Below are 10,611 nucleotides of genomic sequence, written 5' to 3'. Positions count from 1 at the left end.
GTGCAGGTATGTGTTCCTCATCCGTGTGTAGGTGGAATGTACTAGAACCTCTATCTTATCAGGAGCCGATGAGCCCCTGTGTGGGAACCGTTGAGCACTGAGCGCCTCACCCCCACCCCCAGCAGCCCTGGGACTGCAGGAATGTGAAGCAGCAGCCAACAGGGGTTCCTGGCCTCCCCCCGACCAGCAACGTGACCGTGAAATGCGGGGACTGTTGTCATGCACCCCAAGGGGCTGTGGGCCACTCCTGCAGAGGCTGTGCATTCTGGACAGGACGGAGACAGGAGGAGGACAGACAGCAGGGTGGGTGACCAGACTGGCTGGATGAGGCCCATCCCCGTGAGAGCTGGGCCACGTGGCGTCGTCCCCTGCAGAATTTGTAGCTCCCTTCCTGAGTGCTGGGGCCCCCAGTGTGCCCTCAGATGACCTCCCACTCGTCCTCAAAGTCCTCAGGGTGAGACATAGTAGTGGCCAGGCTGCCCTTCCGAGTGCCCTGCGAATGGCTGAATGTCTTCGTCAGACGCTGGAGGAGGGAACCATGTGGACCGACTGCCCACAGCTCGTCCTCGGCAGTCACTGCAGGAAGGAGAACTGTTATGTGCCTGGAGGTCACCTGGCCTGGAGCCAGACTGTTTAGTGGGGGGCTGTGGGCAGACTGTTCCCCAATCTGTGCCCAGTTCTTGGTCTCCTAGCATGCCTCCCGGAGGTGGGACCCCAAGCTGGGTTCTGTCAGAGACTTCCCTGGACCAGGAGGTGGAGGCCAATGTAACAAACTGGATGACATCTCAGAGCCCACCCTCCTGCCATGGCCCCGAGAGTCCCCGTGGGACCCCGCCCTACTTCCAGAGCTCCCCTGCCCTTCCCTGTCACCTACCTGTGACACATAATGCATTCCCGGGAATTTTCTTCCAGTAGTCTCCAGCTGGGTTCTTCTCAGTGACACCGTACCGCCGGGCTAAGTCTCCATTGGGACAGCGGGCCCACACAGTCCTGGTGCTGAGCGCCAGCTGACAGGCCTGCAGCCCTGTGAGCAGACATGGTGCATCCCTGATCCTGGGGACCCTGGGCAGAGGGAGCCAGGAGGCAACTGGACCCCTCCAGAAGGGGCAGAGTAGAGCTTGTGGGCAGGGCTGGCACAGTCAAAGACCCTGAGGTGTCCAGCTGATGTGAAAGGACCACTCACCCACAGAAGCATTCCAGGGACATAGGGTTCTGACTCCACAGGCATTACCGGCCTGGCGCACTACCTATGCCCGACGTGGGGTTGTCTGGACACAGGTGGGAGGGGGCAGTGAGAACCACCGTCCGTACCTGGCACATGTTCCCAGTCGGTCCCCACTGGCATCTCCTCGGTGACCCCAGAGCGGACATGCACATTGCACTTGCTGTCAATTGCCCAAAGCATCTGGTCGTTGGGGCTGGAGTGGACGCTAACCAAGATGACCCCAGCAGGCTGTAAGCAGGAAGGAATTTTCCTCAGGGAAGGAGGAGGTGAGATGGGGGGCTTGTGGAGAAGGACAAATGGAAGGTCTGGGGGAGCGAGGCCATCTCAGAGCCTGGGTGGCGGTCAGGCTGACTCAGGGATAGGTAGGAGCTGCCAGGTGAGGGCGCACAACTGAAAACAGTGGACACAACCCCTGCCCTCAGGGAAGAACGATGCTCATCAAATCCTTCTTGAAATGTCAGACCAATCCATGAGGTGATGAGCTCCAGCTCCCCCAAACTGAGGTGGGAAGGTGCATCAGATTAAAGGGGACCCATTTTCACTGATTCTGATCGGCGCTTTACCTTGGGAGTGCAGCAGCATGCACTGTCTAAGTGATGCCCCCCTACCCTGGGTGTGCATTACAGCACATCACCCATCTGTGGCGGTCTGCCCGGTGCCATGCTGCTGGAAGCTGTACCACTGGTATTGCAGACACCAGCAGGGTTGACCGTGGTAAGAAGGTTTCAGTGGGACGCCCAGGATAAGACGGACTAGGCCTGGAGATCCCCTTCCCCAAATCAGTCAACAAAAACCCTAAAGACCACAGTGGAACACCTAGAGAGTGCTGGACGATGAGCCTCCAGGTGGACGGCACAGTGGGCAACAGTGCCCTCGGCATCCCAACAACATGAAGCTACCACGGGTCTGGGCAGCATTTCTTGTGCTGTACTCAGGGCTCACAGTGAGTCCGAGCCAAACCGACGGCAACCACCAGCCACCGAGGAAATGGGCGAAGCACTCAGCCGAGAGGGATGGTGGGGGGACGGGAGTGCTGTGCCCACAGTAAAGCTGGAAGAAAGGGGCCTACGATGAAAGGCCCTCTCCAATACCAAGGCAACCGCATCTCGTAATACGGCGGGTGTGCATAAAACTGAATGGGGTGCCAGGCCAGGAACTCTAGGGGAAGTCAGCGAAACACATCTTGTGCATTTTCTGTTGATGTAAAGTTTTCTCAAAATAAAGAGTTTAGTTTCAAAAGATGACAAAACCCCCCACGACAAATGCCACTGTCCCTACTTCAGGCAAGATGGCGGACTAGGCAGACGCACTACACAGACCCTCGGCAACAAACACGAGAGCCAAGAGAAAATAACCACAGATGAAAATTCTGGCACCCTGAGCTTCAGAAGAAAGGTTAGAGAGGAGGATGGAGGGCTTGCTGGGAGGAGAGGCTGAGCAGGGACGGGGAGAGAGGGAGACTGACAGGTGAACAGCTGGCCAGATGTGGCTCTACAATCCCATGAGCCGCTTTGGCAGTGGAAGGAGGCCTGGCAGAGCAGATTCACACGGGCGACGGAAAAGGTGCAATTTCTTCTTTTTCCCCATGCTCCCCTGGTGACCAGAAGTATGGTCAGCTCCCACCCTCATCCACCTGGATGTTTGGAGCCTTGATATTGGGAACACGCCAGCACGAGGTGGGGGCTGGCTGGGCTGCTCTGATTCTTGGCATCAGGTGGGCTCAGCTCCAGACCTAAAAAGCCCAAAGAGCCCCCCAGACCAGCATTTAACCAGTCACCCTGCCCCCAGCTCTCCTGTGGTCCTAACAGGCACTGAAACCAGCGACTCTGAGCTGAAAGGAAAGACAGACGGACAACTTCACAGTCAGAGGACATCTTGGTGCAGGCCTTCTGTGAGCTGGAATCAAACTCACCGGGTGCATTTTGAGTGCAGGGAGGGACATTCACCACACCCCGTTTGAGACACCACCTCTGGGAACAAATCTTGACCCCTGACATGACATAGGGTTGCAGTGATGGGGGAGGATTCTGGGCTGCCTCCCCCTTGTCCCTCCATGATGCCTGACCGCATGGCCACTTGGTATGCTTCCTCACTGTTGCTGGGTCTTTTTAGTCTGTCTTCCTGGCTTTGGTAGTCCCTCTTCACTGTGGTTCACCATCATCATCATCATCAGCAGCAGCAGCAGCAGCAGCAGCAGGCCTACACCGACAACAGTGGTCGCTTTTGCAGGGAGGCAGACGCTGGAAGGAACAGGACCCAGGGGCCGACGCCAGGGCCTGTGCCACGGCTGCCCTGACTCCTGGTTAGCTGTTCTCAGACAGAAGGAGCGGGTGGGCCAGGTGCCCCGGCAGCTCCCCCTAATTCCTCCTCCCTGTGGTAACCCTCTGACATGCAGTGATGGCTCTTGGCAAACCCTGGGGAGCCTGTGGATCTGGCAGGATGCTCTGCGGTTACTTCCTGAACACACTGACTTCAGAAAATGATTCTGGAGACTGGGTTCCACTGCCATGTCAGAGTGAGGTGGCTGGGGGTTGTGTTCTGGCTCCTTCTTGCTGAGGACAGTACCGCAGACACGGCATCTTGCAGGGGCCTGAAGAAAACACTTGGGGAGGTTTCCCGGGCAGTGTCCCACTCAGTTCTTCCTGCCACACCAGCCTGGATCATCCTGTCCCCCACTCCAGACTGTCACAGAGAGAAGCCTGGCTGGCTTTGGGTCCCTGCGTTGCTGGGAAATGAGGGGACAGCGGAAACTTTCTTCTGGTCACATGCACACATGCGCCTCCACGAGCTGCTCATCAGGGCCTGGTTTGAGGCCTCCTCCTGGGTCCTCTCGTAGCACCCCAGAGCCAGTGTCTCCTCTCCTGTGCAGGGCCCCGCTGCCCTGCTGCTGCTAACAGTCATGTGCTCCTCCTGCTGCTGGCTTCCTCTAACCCGGTGTCCAGTGTCCACTGCTCTCTCTCATTAAGTCTCACACCTCCCTCCTCTTCTCTACATGACTGGCCAGCACATGTTGGCAAATGTCTTTCTTTCAGATCTGTCACCTCCTCCCTTTCCTTACCCAGGAAAGGACCTTCATAATGTTATGGCTAACGTTTCAAAAAATAGGAATTCTAAGATACTTCTTTGTATTCACAGGGAACCGCAGAGGCAGTCATTCAAACAGAACAAGGGGAGACTGAGCAGTTCAAAATCAGGAAGCTGTGTATCCTGGATACTTTCATCATACTTATCCAATCTGGATGCTGAGCAAAATCTGAGAAGCTGTACTATATGAAGAAGAATGCAGCATCAGGATTGGAGGAAGATTGACTAACAACCTGTGATATGCAGATGACACCACCTGGCTTGTCAAAAGGGAAAACAACCTTAAGTACTTACTGATGAAGGTCAAAGGGCACACACAGCCTTCCATACAAATTAGACCCAAACATGAAAAACTGAAAATCCTCACAACTAGACTGACAAACTCATGTAAAACTGAAGTTGTGAAGGAATTCATTCTACCGGGATTGACAATTATTGCCCATGGAAGCAAGAGTCAAGAACCAGGTAATATATTACATTTGACAAATCTCTGTACAAAGTGCTAAAAAGCGCACTAACGTGCACCCGGACCCAAGCTACAGTCTGTTCGAGCAACTCCCAGCATAATATGAAAGCTGGGCCACCACCAAGGCTGACAGAAGTGCTCCTGAAGGCAGCACATGTGTGAAACTGTCCCCCGCTCAAGGACGACATGCAAGTTCCTGAAGCATCCCACATACATGTGTGCGTGGTTTTTAAAAGGCAGATAGAAGAACTGATCTATTTGAACAGAGGTGTTTATAAAGACTATTGTACCTACCATGAACCGCAGGAAGAAAAAACAAAAATCCACCTAAGAGAAATGCAAGCAGAGCATTCATTCCCTGTAAGCGAGGATGGTGAGGCTCTCTTACTCTGGGGAATTGCTGGGAAAGGACATCATGGTTGGCCAAGTGGACAGTCAATGAGAACCCAGACAATCCCTCATGAGGCGGATGGACACAACAGCCGCAACAATGGACTCACCCAGCCCAGCAATGACCGTGGGGAGGATGCAGGACCAGGCATGCGTTCCTCTGTTCTACAAGCAGCTGACTCAGAGCTGACGCCAGGGCTCCCGACCACAACAGACCTCAGTGCTTGTCACTAACACCGTCTCACTGAGTGCTCAGCCGGCCTCCAGCTTTCTACATCTCTCCACTGTGCCGAGACTACAAGGCCAGTGTCCTCACAGCTAGGCCTCCCTGACTGGGCCGGGCTAACCTGGCAGCTCCACATGCAGCCGGGGGCTCCTGTGTGCTGCTGGACCACCTTGCGTTCCTCCCACTCTCTCTCCGCTGTCCATACTCTTGGCCCCGCTCTGGGGGCACAGGTGCCAGATTTGTGTGTGTCTCTGTGGTACACCTGGTGTGTCTCCTGCCTGTTCCAGGCTGTGACCGATGGGTCTCTGCATATATGTGTGGGAGGAGGGGGCTGCAACAGTTCCTCTGATGCAAAGGGAATTATGCTCCATGTTATCCAATTCTTCCAGATCTAAAGTCTCGGGGGAGGGCAGGCTCCCTGTTACCCAATTCTCCTTCCAGATCTAAAGTCTCGGGGGAGGGAAGGCTCCATGTTACCCAATTCTCCTTCCAGATCTATGGTCCCAGGTGGAGTTCCATGTTACCCAATTCTCCTTCCAGATCTAAAGTCTCAGGGGAGAGAAGGCTCCATGTTACCCAATTCTCCTTCTAGATCTACGGTCCCAGGCAGACTCCATGTAACCCAATTCTCCTTCCAGATCTAAAGTCTCGGGGGAGGGCAGGCTTCATGTTACCCAATTCTCCTTCCAGATCTAAAGTCTCGGGGGAGGGCAGGCTCTATGTTACCCAATTCTCCTTCTAGATCTACGGTCCCAGGCAGACTCCATGTTACCCAATTCTCCTTCCAGATCTAAAGTCCCGGGGGATGGACTGGGGGGGTTATGGGTGTCGGGATTTGTACCCGCTGCATGCTGACCCACACGGGATGGGTTCTTTGTGAAATACACACATTCTCCCCCTGATTATAAATGCAGGCTACTGCCCAGAAAAGAAAAATAGGAAAACAGAAATGAATATTACAATCAGTTATAATCTTTTGATCAGTTTCTAGTGGCATTTTGGTGTTTTCACACACTGCACTATTGCCAACTGCATTTCTAGAGGGGCGGGGGGGGGGGGCAGGGGGCAACTCCACTTCTAGCTCTCACTGCATCCAGAAACAGATCCAGGTTTTACCTTCCCACATCCCCACAATCCCCATTGCCAGAGGCTTCTGTGGCATGTCCTCTCTGACCCTGAGCCAGGTCACCAGGTACCGTAGGCTCAGACTGGCTGACTCCCACTTCTCAGTCCTTCAAGGCTAGGGAACAAGCCATAAGGTCTTTTCACATCTTCATGGCTGGTTTAGACCTAAATGAGAACTCTGATGTGGTGCTGTAGGATAAGCACTGGATTCTATATACAGGTCGCTATGAGTCGGAATAGACTGGACAGTATATCACAAAAACACTTGTATTTAGCTATCCATTTATTATAACCAGAAAGGGTCCCAGTGAAGCGGCATATCAGGCAAGGTCAAGGAGAGGTAGAGGTACAAAGTTTTCACTGGCCCAGGGATGTGCCCCTGTCCCTGGTGCATGGATGGATGCTCCCACCAGCCCAGGAAGCCCCCAGAGCAGATGCAGGAGTCATGAATATGCATGATGGAAGTACCAAGCCCCTCCCTGCCAGAAGCTTGTCGCCAGGGGCGGGCTGTGTAGCTTCCTGCTAACAGCACACCCGTCAGTGCTGCCTGCCCGCTTCAGAAACACAAGTGGACCTGGACTGCTGGCAAATTTCAAGGGGATTTAAACCAAAATCAAATCAAATCAAGCTCACTGCCATCAGGTTGATTCCAACTCATAGGCCTGCACTGTCCGAGGCTGTGCATCTCTGTGAGCAAAAAGCCTCACCTTTTTCCCTCAGAGCAGCTGGGGGGCTCGAACTGCCAACCTTGTGGTTCACAGTCCAGTCCCATCATATATCAGCAGCAGCAGCACAGGGCTCCTCTAAAGGCGTATGGCCAAGGCCAAACCGTGTGTCCCACGCATGGGTAGACAACACCAGGGACACACTTGCCTTGTGCTCGAGGAGACAGGCAGGAGGGCCAGGCACTAGTCCACGCTGTTCAAGAGTCACCTCGGGCACTAAATTCTGGGGTCCGGCGCTCCTTGAGCCATACTCTCAAAAACAGGACTTTAAATAGTCTTTCAAGGCCATCCTTAATTACTGAGGAGAACGGCAGTTGCAGTAATTTGCTAAGTGGTCTCTCTTCACCACAAGGGTACACTACCAACACAGCCACACTTCCACACCTATAAACAGATGCTTCGATGAATAGCTTTGGGTGTGTTTTAGAGTCTTTCCTGACACTGGTCTCAAACCAGAGCCCACTGCAACAATGGACTCACCCAGCCCAGCAATGACCCATGGGGAGGGCGTAGGACCAGGCATGAGTCCCTCTGTTCTACACGCAGCTGCTCTGACTTGGAGCAGTTCCACAGATGACATACGTCCATTTTCAGATGATCAGAAAAGACAACTAAAGGATGAAGACCATCATAGAACCACCCAGATGCAGCTACCGTTTTAATTTGTGACATTGCACTGAAGACCGTTTCCAACATGTATGCTAACGCTTTACACGAAAGTAGCTTCACATCGAATATGCTATTTTGGAACTGACTTTTTGACTTCACAATGAACCGTGAGCATCTCTGCATGGGGATAAACACTCCTCTGTGAAGTAACGTAGACATACATAGAAGATTTCACTACAGGTGGGAGAGACGGTCATTTAACCCATTACAGCATTAACCCTTTACAGCAAATCCTCCATGACACCTCTTCCTGGCCCAGAGACCTCCAAGGCACTAGCCAGGGAATTAATAAGCTTTTCTTCCTTTTAATAAAAATCTAGGATTCTTGCCTTCTAAAAACCAAATCATAGCTTAGCTTCACTAGTAAAAAAAGGTCTGCTTTGTGCATTATCAGGGCAGAGAGAACCATCTGTATTGGGGGGTGATCGGTGTGAATGGGGAGGAAAAGCTGAGAAAAGGAGGCTTGAGAACAGCTGCAGGAGTCCAAGCAGACAGCCGATGTGACTAGAAAGAGGGTACACGTAGACACTGCTGAACTGAGGGAAGTTTTGCCATATATGTTTCTCAGTAACAACAACAAAATAAATACAATGGAATACAAAAAACAAAAAAAAAGTAGCTCGAGTTCTGTGGAACTCACAGGAGGCCTGCGCATGCCAGGAGCCAATCACACATAGTACACGGTACCCCAGGATGAGAGACTGTCTGGGAAGCGCCGGGAAGAAGCGGCTGTCAGGATATCCGTGGACTTGTAGTTTGAGGTGTTTCATCAGGACAGAGAGAGAGATGTCACAAATGAGGTCCTTGTTCCTCCAGGACCAGTAAAGGGAATATGAGAAGTCAGACCACCCCAAAACCCTTAGAAGTGGGTGCCCCAAGCTTGGCCTTGGGTTGTGGATCTCCATAGTGTGTGTGCCGGCTGGGGGAATTGGGCTGCTCAGCCATCTGGGGTCGCCCTGCACCAGAGGGGGTTTAAGTGCTGCCTGCATTGCCCTCACCGGGTGCAGTGACAGGGCACAGGCTCTGTGGAGCCCAATGGGCCTGAGGGAGAGGGGGGCTTCTCCCTGCTGGCCTGTGAGCCCTGAGTCCTCCTAAGGGTCTGACGCTCTCACTGACACCCTCTAGCCTCATGTTCAGCTGTTCTGTATGTCATGCTTCACAGATTTAAAAATACCGAGAGCAGCTAAACAATAAAAGAAAAGATGAAAAGGTTCAGAAACCATTAAGGATGGCTGTTTGCTCAAGGATCCCTCTTGTCCAGAGAGCAGTACCCGTTGACGAGCGGCAGGCCCATGGAAAACAGGGTTAAGGGAGCCCTGAGCACAGAGACGGAGGGTGAACAGAGGAGAGACTGGTGGCAAACGGAAAGAAGGGATGCAGCCCACCTCCACTTTTCTTCCAGGACAGCTCACTGCCATGACCACCTCGAGGCCACAGGGTCCTGACCACCTTGTGGCCATGGTGCGGGGGTCTTGTGGAATCCACTGTTAGAGCCATCTTTAATCTGGACAGAACACTCTCAAACAGAAGTAGCAAGCTCCAAACGTGTAAGATGCAAAAGACAACTATAAATATTTCCTTCAACGCCTTCCAAATGTTAGCAGCCTGAAAACTGAGTCATTTGTTTTGAGTAGTTTGCTAGAACTGCACTCCGAATTACTATAAAACCAAACTAACCCCTGATTCCAGCTGATTCCAACTCACGGTGAACTCACAGGACACAGCCTAAGAGCTCCGTGGGGTTTCCAAGGCGCGCTGTTTACGGAGGCGTGGCTGCTGGCTGGCTTAGGACTGCCAGTCTTTCAGTTAGCAGGGAGCACTTCAACCACCGCACCACTAGGCACCTAAAAACCACTAGAGGAGGGAGACTGTGCTAGAGATGAGAACAGGCCCCCAAACACCAAAGTCACTGCCATGGAGAGGAGAAACCAAAATTAATAGAAACGTCTAGGCCACTGTTAAACCATTTCTGCGGCTTCACTTCTGCGCCCTTAGTGTGAAATGGTCTCCTACTTGCTTTCATCTCTGCTTCAACTGTAAACACACCCATGGCCATGCCAGCCGACAGGCAATGATGATGACTATGTAGAGCCCACTGAATCATTCTGGTCTCCAACCCTTCTAGTGAGCCCCCAATTTGCTCTGGCTCCTGGTCTGTCTTCTCAGGGACGCTGTGTGGTTCTAATACTCAGGTGGGCTCCTTGAGACGGTGACAAGCTGTGGGTGCTCGCTCAGCTCTCAGAGCTATAGGAGGGGCCCAGAGGGTGTGTATCTCAGCTATGTCACTTGCTGGGGGTGGTGGAGCTTCAGTGTACCCCCAGTAACACTTTCCCCCCCCCCCATTTTAGTTCTGCTTTCTAGAAGCTACTCTAGAACCTACAAGAATAAGGATGCATAATTTGAGGTTTCAAGCAGTCCCCAAAGTAACACAATCACTGAGGGTGACCCTGCTGCCATTGAGAGGAACCTGGGCCCACGTGGTGGGGAGCTGGGGAGGAGGGCACAATGTGCTCGGCCCCACTCATCCGTCCTCAGCCCCACAGCCCTTCACTGACCATGCTGTGGCCATGCTGGGGAGCCACACACTTCACAGGCCAGTGCCCCTGAAGGACAAAGAGGGTTCAGGGCCATCACCAAAAACGACCCCAAAGCAGAATACCGTGTAGAAAAAAATACTACAGATTAGAGGGGAAGTGAGTAG

The 10,611-nt window shown here is 53.0% G+C and overlaps 1 protein-coding gene across 1 annotated transcript in view; it reads right to left on the bottom strand.

The window, feature by feature from the left end:
• Window positions 1-418: 418 nt before the first annotated feature.
• Window positions 419-10,611, bottom strand: part of TECPR2 (tectonin beta-propeller repeat containing 2) — a 73,761-nt gene continuing 63,568 nt past the window's right edge. The window contains exons 17-19 of the mRNA XM_006839534.1: window positions 1,312-1,453; window positions 875-1,024; window positions 419-576 (exon numbers count right to left, since the gene is read on the bottom strand). Coding sequence (XP_006839597.1) covers window positions 419-576; window positions 875-1,024; window positions 1,312-1,453 — 450 coding nt within the window. The remainder of the gene's footprint in view (window positions 577-874; window positions 1,025-1,311; window positions 1,454-10,611) is intronic.

The sequence above is a fragment of the Chrysochloris asiatica genome, unplaced genomic scaffold, assembly GCF_000296735.1.
Source record: "Chrysochloris asiatica unplaced genomic scaffold, ChrAsi1.0 scaffold00025, whole genome shotgun sequence".
Classification (NCBI taxonomy): Eukaryota; Metazoa; Chordata; class Mammalia; order Afrosoricida; family Chrysochloridae; genus Chrysochloris; species Chrysochloris asiatica.
Note: the sequence above shows the minus strand (reverse complement) of the source record. Positions and strands in the feature narration are given on the sequence as shown.